Source organism: Drosophila obscura, unplaced genomic scaffold, assembly GCF_018151105.1.
Source record: "Drosophila obscura isolate BZ-5 IFL unplaced genomic scaffold, ASM1815110v1 contig_1, whole genome shotgun sequence".
NCBI lineage: Eukaryota > Metazoa > Arthropoda > Insecta > Diptera > Drosophilidae > Drosophila > Drosophila obscura.
The window spans coordinates 2,575,871-2,589,615 of record NW_024542679.1 but is presented as its reverse complement, the minus strand read 5'-3'; the positions used below and the strand labels follow the sequence as shown (position 1 = coordinate 2,589,615).

The following is a 13,745-nucleotide window of genomic DNA, read 5'->3' as shown; positions in this document are numbered from 1 at the left end:
CATTCTATTGTATTGATTGAAATCGTATTCTATAATTTTGATGTTCGGTTTAATATTACTAGCTAGTTGGCCCATTCAGCCCTAAACAAATAATTTTATCCAGTAGATACATCAATTTTCTACAAGGCTAGCTAGTTTTCAGAAGTCCCAATTCCGCTGAGTACCAAAAAATATCCATTGATAATTTTTTAAATCATATCATTAATAATAACGATGAAGAAGATTCATTGTTGCGACGTTCCATACGTCCCGTAAGATATATGTGGCTCACTCCACGAAAAAGAGTCACCACGAAAGCGGTCTCTTCACCTAGGAAAAGAGAGCAAATTTTGAAAAACCACCACGATTTGAGAGCGAAAAATGTCATTATTTTTTGTGAGCTAAATGGAGTTGGGCGGTCATTTGGAAAAGTATCTTAATATATTGAAAAATAAATATTTGACTTGATTTGTTTTGTCGGTGCTGTCCAGTGTGACTGAAACATCAGAAATGAACCGAAATATACCTTCTCATTTTCAAAATATATCGTAAATATACCGAGAAAAAAACGAACTTAGCCCACTTAAGCCCCTTCTATTTAAACAGTTGAATCACTAACCATACAGTAGTATATAGATGTGCCAGTTCATACAACGAAAGTGGTGCAGCTGAGTTTTCAGCGTACGTATATTTCAGTCAGGTTTTGTCAGCGAGCGATTCGAATTATTCGTTTCATATCAGTCAGCTTTCGTCAGCGAGCAATTATAATTTTTCGTTTCATATCAGTCAGCTTTTGTCAGCGAGCAATTCGAATTTTTGTTTCATATCAGTCAGCTTTTGTCAGCGAGCAATTATAATTATTCGTTTCATATCAGTCAGCTTTTGTCAGCGAGCAATTAGAATATTTCGTTTCATATCAGTCAGCTTTTGTCAGCGAGCAGTTAGAATATTCGTTTCATATCAGTCAGCTTTTGTCAGCGAGCAGTTCGAATTTTCGTTTCATATCAGTCAGCTTTTGTCAGCGAGCAATTATAATTATTCGTTTCATATCAGTCAGCTTTTGTCAGCGAGCAAATAAAATTTTTCATATCAGTCAGCTTTTGTCAGCTAGCAATTAGAATATTTCGTTTCATATCAGTCAGCTTTTGTCAGCGAGCAGTTCGAATATTCGTTTCATATCAGTCAGCTTTTGTCAGCGAGCAGTTCGAATTTTCGTTTCATATCAGTCAGCTTTTGTCAGCGAGCAATTATAATTTTTCGTTTCATATCAGTCAGCTATTGTCATTGAGCAATAATAACAAATTTTGGTTTTTTTTTAATTTTTATTACATTTTTTCTACAATTTTACATTTTTTTTCTAAATTTTACATTTTATTTTAATTTGTCTTAAATTTTTACATTTTTCCTAAATTTAAAAAAATAATTTTACCCACCTAAAGTATCCGACACTAACCATACAGTATATAAGTTTATTGACAGAGTTGCAGTCTGTCTATAATAGGGATATGTATATATAAATGTGCAATTTAAAATAAATCAAACAATTAATAATATATTTTATTTTATATATTGTAATTATTTCTATGGTCGACAATGGGCTAATCGGTCTCTGTCAATAATCGAAAACCTGCCTTCAGAAACTTTCCAACACTCTTGCCGGCAAGCGTCATTTGCAATTTTCAGAAATCGCCAATTTTCACATTGAAATAAGATATTGTTCAAACTAAGAAGCTTAATTGCATAGAAAATGGCTGCAGCTATCGATGGTGTTCTCCCAGGCACATTGCAGGAGCTGGTGAAAAAGTCCAAGGTGCTGGTTGTGGGCGCCGGCGGTATCGGCTGCGAGGTTCTCAAGAATCTTGTGCTCAGCGGCTTCCACGACATTGAAATTGTGAGTTTTGTGGATTGCAGGCTTCGTCGCATTGCTAAAGGTCTCTCATCGCATTTAGATCGATTTGGACACCATTGACCTGAGCAATCTCAATCGTCAATTTCTCTTTCATCGCGAACACGTTGGCAAATCAAAGGCCAATGTGGCACGGGAAAGTGCATTGAGCTTCAATCCGGATGCAAAGATTACAGCGTACCATGATAGCATCATATCGTAAGTGTCCATGAATCGCATAGTTTGTCCGTATTCTAGTTCTAGCTACTGTTGTTTTTTCCAGCTCGCAATTCGGCGCCAGCTTCTTCCAGAAGTTCGATGTAGTCCTCAGCGCTCTGGACAATCGTCTTGCCCGCTTTCATGTGAATCGCATATGTCTTAATGCCGATATTCCTTTGATCGAGAGCGGCACCTCGGGCTACAATGGTCAGGTGGAGCTGATCAAGCAGGGCATCACTCAATGCTACGAGTGCACGCCCAAGGAGAAGCAGCGCAATTTTCCCGGCTGCACCATCCGCAACACTCCCTCGGAGCCCATCCACTGCATTGTATGGGCCAAGCATCTCTTCAAGTGAGTTCAATACAAGAGTGAATGAATTCCAAGACTAACACCCTTCGATTATAGTCAACTTTTTGGAGAGTCGATTGACGATGAAGACATTTCGCCAGACGCTGCAGATCCGGATGCCCAGAGTGACCCAAAAGAGGCAGACGCAGATGCAGGCGGAGACGGTGAGGCGAAGATCAGCGAAGAGAAGAAGCCAACGAAGGAGGACTCGACCAATGGCAATATTGTGCGCATCAACACCCGCCAGTGGGCCAAAGACTGTGACTACGATGCTGGGAAGCTCTTTAACAAGTTTTTTAACGAAGACATCAACTACTTGCTGGAAATGTCCAACCTCTGGACCTCGCGAAAAGCTCCAGTGCCCGTCTCCTGGGATACTCTTGTGCCCGAGGGCACCACTGATATCCAGCCAGAGTTCGCACGGCAGCATCACAAGGTGTGGACCGTGGAGGAGTGCGCCCATGTCTTTGCCAATACGCTGAAAGAGCTGAGTGCATCCTTCCTCAAGCTTGAGGCAAATGGCGAAACTCTTGCCTGGGACAAGGATGATCAGCCGGCCATGGACTTTGTGGCCGCCTGCGCCAATGTGCGTTCCTACATCTTCGACATTGAGCGCAAGTCCAGATTTGAGATAAAGTCGATGGCGGGGAATATTATACCCGCTATTGCCACCACCAATGCGATCACTGCTGGCATCTCTGTGATGCGAGCCTTTAATGTCCTGCAGGCCAAATGGGAACAGTGCCAGGCCGTCTATGCTCGCCTTCGGCCCAATGGACGGGGCCAGTTCCTCGTCCCAGACGCCTCGTTAGCAGCCCCTAATCCAAACTGCACTATCTGTTCCCTAGATCCGACCATCACCCTCCGCATCGACACCAAGCGTGTTCACATTAAGGAGCTACGCGACGATGTGCTGATTAAAACACTCAACATGCTCCATCCCGACGTGGAAATGTTGGGCGCAGGCACTATTCTGATCTCTTCGGAGGAGGGTGAAACGACAGAGAACGACCCCAAGTTGCTGTGCGATGTGAAAATTGTGGACGGCGCAATCCTAAGATGTGATGATTTTCATCAAAACTACAAGCTGACCGTAATCATATCGCATTTCGATGCAAAACGAGAGGATGCTCTCTTCGAGGTGGTGGCCAACGGCACTCAGCTGCAGGCCAAAGAGGAGCAGCCAAAGAAGGCGGAAGATGAAACCGTCAAAGCAAAGGAGGACCGAAAACGTTCGGCGAATGGTGCAGATGATGGCCCCTCCACCTCAAAACGTAGTCGTCCAACCGAAATTGAAGACGACGATGACGATGACTGTCTGGTAATCGAAGAGGAAAACGATGAGGATGTCATGGTCGTGGCCACAGATAACCTTTCCGTCGAGAGTGCACCCAAGACGGCCACCAAGCGCAAGCCCAGCGATGCAATGGAAGAAGAGGAGGAGGATATCACAGAGATTTTGGACTCGTCCGACGAGGAGGCAGCCGGTCCAACCAAATGCAAACGTTCCAAGATTGAGCAGTCCGACCTGAACACTGATCCGCCAATGGAAGTCATCAACATTGATTAAACGATGTACAATCTTTCCGTTTAAACATTCTCTAACAAGTTCCATGGATAATTTCACTGTATGAAAGGCATTTGATGAATATCACTTTACTGCGAATAATTTAAAGAGTAGTTTTTATGTGTATTATTTTAACGAGAACAATCCAGTTTTAAAAAGAAAACTGTTAAATTGAATTTAAGCTGATAAAATGTCATCGATAGCGACCAGTGCTGGCTAACAATCAAAGATTGTTGTTGTTATCGGTATTGGGTTAATCTGGCCAAGAGGTGAGTGTTTTGCCCACGATTTTAAAGGAATTTCAATGAAAAGACCAATTTTAGATGTCCTTTGCAAGCAAAATACTTCAACAAAGTTCCCGCCTGTGGAATGGCCTCAGTGCCACACGTAGTTTTCACGTCCTAGTGCGCCCCACCGCAACCACAATCGGAGTGACGAACAACGGCAACCAAACACAACTGGTGGCAAACACAAGTGTTTCCACAGGACTGCTGACACCTGTCTCTACGCTGCTGCAGCAGGTCGCCGGCTTCAAAGTCAAGGGACGCCTAAAGAAGCGCTGCAAGGACTGCTACATTGTCGTGCGCCAGGAACGCGGTTATGTCATCTGTCCCACGCATCCGCGCCACAAGCAAATGTCGATGAAGAAACGCGACTACAAGTCGTGGATACTGACACATGCCACCCAGTCCAAGGAACGGGGCTTCTAGTCCTGCTGTAACCCTTACAACTAGCGTTTCCTTCAAATTTAAATAAAAACATAAAATTGCAACCAATGAGGAAAATTAATCGTTGTCCAACACTATCGGTGGGTCAGCTGGAATTCTTTTTGTTTATCTCCATTTGTGGACCCACAAAAGTTGGTCGCTTGGTGCCGATTCCGTTGCTTTTCTAACTCTTACTGGAGCGACGTGCAAGCAAGAATCCAATACGTCTGACGTCAGTGCACTAACACGGGTGCATTGCTGATAAAACCCAAAAAATTCGGCAATATGACGACTCATTTCATGAATGTTCTGCGACAGGCCTTTAAGACATTCGATCGGGCCAACCACGCCAGCTTCAATGCCAATCTGCAGCACCTGAAGCAGCTCACAGATGAGCTCACCTATCGCGATCTTCACATCAAGGAGGAGCTCTTTCGACCCCACGCTGGGGCGCCGTCCCACAGCCAGGGGCGAGCGCCCTGCAGCTACATGCACATCTTTGAGGACGAGCGCTTCTCCATGAGCCTGTTCATTGTGCGCGGCGCCAGCTCCATTCCCCTGCACGACCATCCCATGATGTTTGGCCTGCTGCGCTGCATCTGGGGTCAGCTGCTCGTTCAGAGCTACACACAGCAGCTGGAGCCCGACGAGCCACTGCAATACGACACGGATCCCATTGTGGTGAAGGTGAACGCCGAGGAGCCCTGCCTGGTCTCGCCGCACAGCCCTAGCGCCATGCTCACGCCACGCAAGCGAAACTATCACCACATTACAGAGGCGGGCGGCGGCGTGGCCGCCTTCTTCGATATACTCAGTCCACCATACGACGTGGACATGCCCCTCTATGGCCCACGCAGCTGCCGCTTCTATCGGCCCAAGTTGGATGCGGGCCAATTGCAGCTGCACTGTATCCCCTCGCCGCCCACCTACTATTGCGATGTGGTCGACACGCCCAAGTCTGTGGTGAAATGTGCCTTCAAATGCGCCGACGACGCCTATGCCGAGAACGTACCCGAGACGCAGTGAAGCGTGTTCCCCCCATCATTTGTAGACTGCAGCTAGACCCACAAGCGAGCAAGCATTTTCTGTGTTATTTCAATAAATTTGCCTTCCTCTTTTTTTTAAGTTCGTTCCGCAATCACGGAATATGTTATTGGAATTCAGTCATTCAGTCATCGTCTTCGGCTTGATAGATGTTCTGGTTCCGACGCTTCAGCTTCTTGACGCTGGGTGGACTACTGGGCGCTGGCGGTGTTTCCTCGACTGCCTCTGCTTCGATTGTCGGCTCTGCTGTCTCCACTTCCTCATCTTCCTCGGGCAGATCTATCACGTTGTCGTCTTTTTCTGCTGTAACTGTCGGCGCTGGCAGGGACAGGTTCAGTTTTCGTTTGGAAGGTGTCACCAGTGGCTCAGTTGGAGGAGGGGAGGAGGCGCTCTCGTCGATAGGTTCTTCAACCTGAACCTGAATGGTTTCCTCTGGCTTCTGCTCTACGTCTGCGATTGCAACTGCTGGCAGATCCTTGCCATTGGCCAGCAGCGCCAGACAGAGTGGATCATCCACACCCAAGGCGGCACAGAATGTGTTGCTCTGCGGGTTCAGGTGGGCCTTGGGTTGACCCACGACCGAATGCTTGTAGTTGGAGTGCTCTTGCGGGTCGAACGCAGGCACCGTTCGCTGAAAGTTCTCCGGTATCTTGAGGCTCTGGAATTTGGCGGTCAACGAGGACAGCTCCTCCTCGGTGGGTGTGAAATTAAAGCGCTCCGTGATGGCGCCAGCCTTCTTGCCCGGCAGGTAGTAGTAGTTTTCCTTCACCGAGATGAGATGATTGGTGCTCTGCAGAATGGCCAACCACTCGGCATCGTACTCGAACGTGGGGGGATTGCCCGCAATCGCTTCGCTGGGTATGTCCAGCACTTGGAGAAATGCTCGTCGGGGCAGGCATTTGTCCAGAGCAAGAAACTTTGTGACAGCCACTGGTTTGGGTGGCAGCCTCGAGCCTCGAGTGCCCTCCTCATCTTCGCTCTCACTGCTGCTGCTGCTGCTTGAAGCGCAGTCTCCCACTTTGGTTGGGGCTTTGCTGCCATTGTGTGGCACGAGGGCGGCAAATTTGCAATGCAAATGTGCGGCAAACCAGTAGGTGGGCTGCACCGCCTTCAGCAACTCCTCCAGCGGCCGACTGCCCAGCTGTCCGCTCTCCATATCAGCCGCAAAGTAGGGCTTCTTGCGAAGCAGCTGGGCCTTGTTGCCGTACTCGTAAATGCCGGTGGGCCAATCGTGCGACAGGAAGATATCTACCTTCCCCGAGAGCTGCTTCAGCCGGAACACCTCCAGCTGGCGCACGTGATAGACACTGCGACATGTGGATTCCGTGTAGGGCGGGAATTCGTGATGGCCACGCAGAAAGTCGTGCCCCTTGAAGATGCCGCTGATGCCTGCAATACGAACGCCGTTCACATTGACCACGCCAGCATAGCCCAGATAGTATATATTCGGAGCCACCCAGCCTCCGTAGGGAAGCTCCTGCAGATAGTTCGACGCCTCGTGGTTCCCTCCTATGAATATGGTCAGCACGGGGGCCACGCACTCACCGCTGTAATATCTGGGGAACAACAGGCCATATTTAATGAATAATATATACTAAAATTTCCGGTGCTACTCACTTGTAAAAGGTACATATGTCCAGGTACTTTTTTGGTACAGCCATCGTCTGTAAATCCTCCAGGTTGCGCGTGGATTGAAAGTCGCCGCAGCATAGCAGCAGATCGATCTTTGTGTTGCTCTCCTTCTCAATGCATGCTATGGTGTCGTAGATGCGCTCCAGTTCGCCGTGCGCACATCCTTCTATCGCTATCTTCATGTTTTTCTTTATTTAATTGTTATTTTTGTTTGTAAACAATATTAATGCCCGGCATCAGAAAAGTGTCAAGCATCGGGCGACCTGCAACACTTCTACCAGTGTTGTCAAACATACGAACCCAGCACTACTTTTTATGGCGGCAACGTCTACAAAATTCAAATGAATTTTAATTTATGAAATTGCATTCCAATTCAAACGTTAAAAATGATTTTATTTTTCAAAAATATCGATCCATTTACATAATATACGCGTAATGTGTGTGTGTGTGTAAAGAAAATGTATGTGAAATGCTCTGTGTTGAATTCTCATTCTCTGACCATTTTTCGGAGTTCTAGGGAGGGAGGAAAGGGTCGTACAATCTCATTTGATGAGACTACCTCGTCTTCTTGGTGTGTTTTTGTTTTGTTTTTTTTTGTTTCGTTTCGTTTACATACAAAGATTTACAGTGTGGACTCTTTTCGACTTAAGTTATCATAATTTAGTTGGCATGGAGTTGCCAAGAAATAGACAGTAAAATATACATCTACAATAAATATGTGCGATTATCCCGGGGACGGGGGAACTTTCGCAGCGGCAGCGCGTGCTGCTTAGTACATCGAATGTACTACGGAAACCAAGAGAATGCCTTAAAGCTATAATCAGCATGCCTATTCAGTGTGTGTTTTGTGTTTTTGTTTTTTTTTTTTTCGTTTTCGTTTTGGAAAGAATATGAGAAACGATCAAGTCAGAAATCGAACTAAGTCTCTGGTTGTGTGGTGTCAATTTCATTGGTTAATCAGTTAATTAGGAGCCGAACTTGAAGGATGAGGGAACCGTTGTCTGGGGGAAGGTGAAGCCGCCTTGCTTCTCGATCAGCTTCGATTCCTTGGCTGCCTTTCGTTGATCGGCGGTCACGACCACATCCTGCAGCGCCCTTGCTTGCTCAGGTGTAAGATTTGACGTCAGCAGCGCATACCAGGCCTGATCTTGGGCAGAAAGTGCTGAAGGTAGGAAGAAGATAGGCACAGAGTCAGATAAATCAGGAGGAGGGGCAGAATCTTCTCCAAAAACGAACCTGTGATAACTTCCTTAAACGTCCAGTATTCATCGATGGCGCTATCGTTCTCCTCGTCGTCAATTGGCGTGGTGAATGTTTCGAGGCCCGTCTCGTTGAGGTCCTCCACAGACTCCTCTGCGTCGTCATTCGACTCGTCATCGTCATCCTTGACCTCCGCCTTGACCTCAAAGCCAGCCTCGCCCGCTTTCGCTTTGGTGAACTCGGCCAGCTTGTCCAAGTAGTTGGGTGCCATTTCATCCATGTCGTCCTCATCGCTGGACAGAGCCTCCTCACAGTCATCGCCATCCTCCTCCTCCTCCTCCTCTTCGTCCTCCTGGGCCCGCGACTCGTAAGCTCTCTTCAAGCCATCGAAGAGCAGGATCAGCGAGGGCACAATCTTGACAGCCACCTCACTCAGCACCTGCGGCTTGGCATCGCCCAGCGAGATGAGTGTGCACAGGCCAAGGACGCACAGTTTGCGATCGTGAATCCTGAAAACGGAATTGGGTTAGGATTAAACCAGAAACAGAGGGGAGGGGATGGGCCAGTCTTACCCCAGGAAACAGTCGGTGTCGTGAAGCCATTGCTTGATGAAATGCGAGCTAATTGGCTCGTTATTCGGCTGCGACATCTTGTCCAGAATGGTGAGAAGCAGCTGGGGATTGTAGTAGAGGGCCGCAATCACCACCTGCAGGCACATGGTGCGCAGCTCCGAAGACTGAACCTCGCGTGTGAGTCGCGACAGAGCCAGCTCCACGAACATGTGTATCACCGAATCGATTTGGCCCTTGCACTGCAGAATGATGACCTCCATCAGTTTGGCTGCGTGGCACTCTGGATCCTCGCCCGGATTGCCAGTGAGCATCTGTCCAGAGAGAGCAGAATGGTAATGGTAACTGGTTTGGATTGAGGAGCTATCTCTGTACCGTTTTGCACATGTCGAGTATGGCCAGCAGCCTATTGGGATTGGAGAGGAAGGCTGGCGTATCCACTGTCACATAGTTATGCAGCGCCGGCATAATGTCGATGAAGTAATCGATGCCATCCTTCTTGAATACCTGGTAGATCAGCTCCAGCATTTGCCACATTTCCGGGGAGATGGCCTTGCACGTCAGATCGTACACCAGCGAGAACGTTTCCTCATAGAAGTCTGCGTAGCGAAATTAATTAGAAATCTCTCTCTCTCTCTTGGCTCGTATGCCAAAGCACTCTCACTCTCTCTTACCCGTTATGTTGTGCTGGAATATGTGACCCACCACATTGATGACAATGGGATGCAGATTGAGCAGCACTTCGGGATGCTCCTCCATCACACTCAACAGGGTCTCGATTGTGTTGAGCAGACTCATGGCGGTGATGGCCTTCTCATCGGATCCCTCCTCCGACTCGAGTACCTGACTGAAAGTGGTGGCCAAATGCTGACAGATCTCGGTGGCTACCGGCAGCAGCTGTGTGGTGAAGGTGCAGACAATCTTCTGCATGACATTCGTCAGATCCTCATTCTCCGTCTCCCGAATGATGGTCAACAGCTCCTTGGTGATCTCCTTGATCTGCGCCTCCACATAGGGCGGCGCGTCGTCCTGGGACGATAGGAACATCTGCAGCCCAATGGCGGCTTCCACTTTCACGGGCAACTCCTTGTCCGTCAGCAGGGCATTGGTGGTCAGCCGCATTATCTCTGCCAGAACCTGCGGATTCTTGATCTGTACGTCGCAGAAATAGTGCAGCACCCAGCAGGCACGCGCCCTCATATGGCCAGCGGGATTCTGGAATTCGGGGAACACATATGTCGTCAGCATGGACTCCACCTGGTCCCTGTACAGCGCCTTCTTCAGCAGGACATCGGCTAGGGTGCCGATCATGTGCAGGGCTCCGTCCTTTTGCTTGTTGTCCGCCTGCTGGGAGGTTATGATCTGCATTATTGTGGCCATAGCCTTGGGCAGGACACCCTTGCGCTTCTTGCAGATGGAGTGCAGCAGCGATTGGGCAGCCGGCACAGGTGTGGCATAATCCTCGAATATGTCTGCAAAAGGAAGGCAACACGAGGACGTTAGCAACAGAGGCGATTGATTGAATGCCAATCGTTTCACTTACCAAACTTCAAGCGAATGTATTCATAGGGATCGCTCTCCCACAGCTCCTGATCGGAGTCCGTGAAGGACATAATGGGAAAAATGACATCCTGTATGACAGCCACCATATGGGGCTTGATCAGCTTCCAGGTGTATGCATGGCTTACGCTGAAATAGGAATAGCACAGCAAATTACATTGAATGTAATGAAAAGGAGCTGCAATTAATGGATACATACGCATTCTTGAGATAGTTTAGCACATCGGTGAGGACACGTGGCGAGACATAGACTCTGTTGCGGTACTGGTCGAGGATCTTGAGGAGCACCTCCAAAACACCCTGGCTGAAGGTCGGCAAATACCATTCAGCGAATTTTTGGTACTTTTCACTAACCACATTGCTGGGACTCCCATAGCTACAAGTCAACAAGAGAGAGAGAGAGAGATAAACGATCATTAGGGGAGCTCCTTTAGGGCTTTCGGTCCGGTATTCCATTCAACGTACCGCTCAAACATGCGAACCATGATATGGAGGGCCCATTTCTTGGTCTTCCAATAGGGGAATTCGGTGCGCTCATCCTCGTCCAGGTGCGAGCAATCGGGCACCTCACGATCCGCTATCTGGCGACAGATCTCCATCCACTGCGCGAAGATCTCCTTGGTGATGAGATCCAGCGGCAGGCTGTACTGCGTGAGGGCGTAGTAGATCTTGAGTATTTGTTTCTGGAGGAGAACCGACTGCTCCGACTGCTCGTTGAGCAGCCTGATTATCAGCTGATAGATCATCGGCAGCAGCAGATTCATAGCCTCGTTGAGCGGTGTCCGCTCCTCGGATCGCTTGTACTCGTACGTCTTCACCAGCTGATACATGGTGAGCAGCGCACCGTTCCAGCCATTCAGATCCTGGTTCTGCAGATAGATGCTAATGTTGTCCACCACCTGGGGCCAGCGACCGGGGAAATCGTTCTTGATGATGTGATTAACGCAGACGGAGAGCTGAACCCTGAACAGAACGAACAGCCCCAAGTTAGTCGAAATGTGAGCAATGTGAGAACTACGAAATTGCCTGAATTACCTGATCAATTCGGGGGCATGTACAATGGCATCCACAATGGTGCCACGGATCATGGCCCGATCCTGTTCGTGTATGGAGAAGGGTATGGGCTCGCCGGGCTTTGCCTCGTGATCCGACCAGCTGCTGTTGATCAGATTCTTCAAGTAGACGGCGCCCGCCTGCCGCACCGGCTGCTCCAGCGTCGTTTGCATAACGATTTGCAGAATGGTGGGCACAAATCCAATGATTTTGTGTATCTGCGGGGGAAAAAGGAGAAAAATTAAATGAAATTGAAAATCAAATTTGGATGTCGTAGATTATTTTCCCCATTTTCCCGATTTGTTTATACAGCTGCTGCTGTCGGGTGGGCGGGATGAGCAATGCTGGCCGGGCCACAATGGGTTAACCAATGCCCAATGCCGTATCGATGGCACCCGCCGACCCGACCCACCACTTTAAATTCTGTTCACAATTCCCCAATGAATATGGCAGGCAGCAGGCAGCAGAGGCAGAGCCATGGAACCGAACCGTGAGCAGCCGCCGGTGGCCGACGACAATTTTCCATAAATGCTGATAAAGTTAATTAACCAATAGAATTAGGAGGCATGGGGTAGGGGGTATGGGGGTAGGGTGTGGGAGGGACGAACATGCAAATTGTTAGATGCTGACTCAGTCGTAATGAGCATGCCCATGGAACAGTGGAGCCAAAGCAATTGGGTAATTAATGTCAAATGGAAACGTCCCTAATTAAGATTCTGTTCTGAGAGAGACGAAACACTGGAAGCTGGAAACCCGTTTAATCTGGAAAGTAGATTGCGTAAGACTGCAAAATAAACTTTAAAATTTAATGGGAAAAACATATTTCGCACCCACAGTGCCAGCCACGAACCCGATCCATTCCCATACATCAAATCGGGGAAAAAGTACTTGTTGCGGAGGAACATAGCTCCCTGCTCTGCCCTGCCACAAGGTTATTGATAGATGATTGGTAAAACCAATAAAGCTGCCCTTTCTCCTTCGACCGATATCAGTTTACTGTTGGACAGAGGCCCCATTACACCCACACTCTCACTGACACTGACACCCACACCCACACCCACACACACACACACAAATCACTGGGCAGTGCAATGGGAGAAAGAGAGGGATGGGAGGTTAAAAGCGAACAATTAAAAAAGCACATGGTTTTTGACGATGGCGCCATCTCAAAGGTCTTTTGCATTTGTTTGCCACGCGTTTGGGCGCGGGGGGTGGAGGAGTAAGGACTGAGGACATACCTGGGCCAGTTGATCCTCGGCGGCCTTGCGCTGCTCGGGATTTGGATCAATAGTTGCGCGCAACAGTTCCGTGAGTTTTTGTGCCTCCATTTTCGCCTGTTCGTTGGGGTCGCCTCTCTCACTCTCTTGCTTATTTCCTATTGAATGCACGTTTTGCCGGTCGTCGCTGCTCCTCTGCACAGAACCAATGGGCCCACAAAGCACCCGCGAGTTGATCTATTTGTTTAACAAATTGCCACACAACGCCACTGCAAGGGCCTAATTGCAGATATATATATATGCACCCTATATAGCTATAAGGAAAAACGTGGAAAAGGCTATGACGGCCACACACACACCGCCGAAATTTGCAAGACGAAGCGTGTATAGCAGTTCAACATATCGATATATATTTTTTGTTGCTAATATATTTGTGGGTGATATTATTTATAATAATTAAATTATTAATATTAACTATAATTTTCTGTTTAAATTAGATACTTGTTAGATAAGATATATAGACTTTTGATTATATGGGTTTATGGGTTACACCAAAATATCGGTATTTTTGTGCGATAAGCGCGGGCGGCTATTTTGAAAAAGACAATTTTGAGAAAAAGAAAAACAAACATAAATTAAATCACAATCACAGTAATATTGTATACATATGTATTAAGCTTTCTTTAAAAATCTATATAATGAATGTATATAATGTATAATATACATATTGAAGTCAACAACTCAAGACAATCTGTTGTTTTATG

At 47.7% G+C, this 13,745-nt stretch overlaps 5 protein-coding genes across 5 annotated transcripts; 3 read left to right on the top strand and 2 right to left on the bottom strand.

The window, feature by feature from the left end:
• Positions 1-1,613: 1,613 nt before the first annotated feature.
• On the top strand, positions 1,614-4,101 carry LOC111079974 (SUMO-activating enzyme subunit 2). Its single transcript, XM_022375325.2, has 4 exons — positions 1,614-1,870; positions 1,929-2,083; positions 2,148-2,435; positions 2,490-4,101. Exons 1-4 carry the CDS (start codon positions 1,727-1,729, stop codon positions 4,000-4,002), a joined length of 2,100 nt encoding a protein of 699 aa, XP_022231017.2. The 5' UTR covers positions 1,614-1,726; the 3' UTR covers positions 4,003-4,101.
• Positions 4,102-4,185: 84 nt separating this feature from the next.
• LOC111079976 lies at positions 4,186-4,771 on the top strand. The gene is made up of 2 exons (XM_022375327.1): positions 4,186-4,268; positions 4,323-4,771. The coding sequence occupies exon 2, from the start codon at positions 4,323-4,325 to the stop codon at positions 4,707-4,709; it is 387 nt and encodes a 128-aa protein (XP_022231019.1). The 5' UTR covers positions 4,186-4,268; the 3' UTR covers positions 4,710-4,771.
• Positions 4,772-4,822: 51 nt separating this feature from the next.
• LOC111079975 (2-aminoethanethiol dioxygenase) lies at positions 4,823-5,829 on the top strand. Its single transcript, XM_022375326.2, has one exon. The coding sequence runs from the start codon at positions 4,992-4,994 to the stop codon at positions 5,730-5,732; it is 741 nt and encodes a 246-aa protein (XP_022231018.2). The 5' UTR covers positions 4,823-4,991; the 3' UTR covers positions 5,733-5,829.
• Positions 5,790-7,657, bottom strand: LOC111081440 (lariat debranching enzyme). Its single transcript, XM_022377505.2, has 2 exons — positions 7,368-7,657; positions 5,790-7,306 (listed from the first exon to the last, which is right to left on the bottom strand). Exons 1-2 carry the CDS (start codon positions 7,562-7,564, stop codon positions 5,875-5,877), a joined length of 1,629 nt encoding a protein of 542 aa, XP_022233197.2. The 5' UTR covers positions 7,565-7,657; the 3' UTR covers positions 5,790-5,874.
• Positions 7,658-7,814: 157 nt separating this feature from the next.
• On the bottom strand, positions 7,815-13,348 carry LOC111081444 (importin-7). The gene is made up of 10 exons (XM_022377509.2): positions 13,003-13,348; positions 11,747-11,982; positions 11,177-11,674; positions 10,911-11,087; positions 10,695-10,840; positions 9,826-10,623; positions 9,527-9,750; positions 9,155-9,465; positions 8,619-9,091; positions 7,815-8,544 (listed from the first exon to the last, which is right to left on the bottom strand). Exons 1-10 carry the CDS (start codon positions 13,090-13,092, stop codon positions 8,348-8,350), a joined length of 3,150 nt encoding a protein of 1,049 aa, XP_022233201.1. The 5' UTR covers positions 13,093-13,348; the 3' UTR covers positions 7,815-8,347.
• Between the last annotated feature and the right edge of the window lie 397 nt (positions 13,349-13,745).

Bases quoted from the DNA above. Each gene is read 5' to 3' on its own strand.
- LOC111079974 (XM_022375325.2), top strand. From the start codon at position 1,727: ATGGCTGCAGCTATCGATGGTGTTCTCCCAGGCACATTGCAGGAGCTG. The intron at 1,871-1,928 runs GTGAGTTTTGTG...CATCGCATTTAG, and splicing joins GCTTCCACGACATTGAAATT to ATCGATTTGGACACCATTGA. The intron at 2,436-2,489 runs GTGAGTTCAATA...CTTCGATTATAG, and splicing joins TGGGCCAAGCATCTCTTCAA to TCAACTTTTTGGAGAGTCGA.
- LOC111079976 (XM_022375327.1), top strand. From the start codon at position 4,323: ATGTCCTTTGCAAGCAAAATACTTCAACAAAGTTCCCGCCTGTGGAAT.
- LOC111079975 (XM_022375326.2), top strand. From the start codon at position 4,992: ATGACGACTCATTTCATGAATGTTCTGCGACAGGCCTTTAAGACATTC.
- LOC111081440 (XM_022377505.2), bottom strand. From the start codon at position 7,564: ATGAAGATAGCGATAGAAGGATGTGCGCACGGCGAACTGGAGCGCATC. The intron at 7,307-7,367 runs GTGAGTAGCACC...GTTGTTCCCCAG, and splicing joins GACATATGTACCTTTTACAA to ATATTACAGCGGTGAGTGCG.
- LOC111081444 (XM_022377509.2), bottom strand. From the start codon at position 13,092: ATGGAGGCACAAAAACTCACGGAACTGTTGCGCGCAACTATTGATCCA. The intron at 10,624-10,694 runs GTAAGTGAAACG...TTCCTTTTGCAG, and splicing joins ATACATTCGCTTGAAGTTTG to ACATATTCGAGGATTATGCC. The intron at 8,545-8,618 runs GTTCGTTTTTGG...TCCTACCTTCAG, and splicing joins GTTTAAGGAAGTTATCACAG to CACTTTCTGCCCAAGATCAG.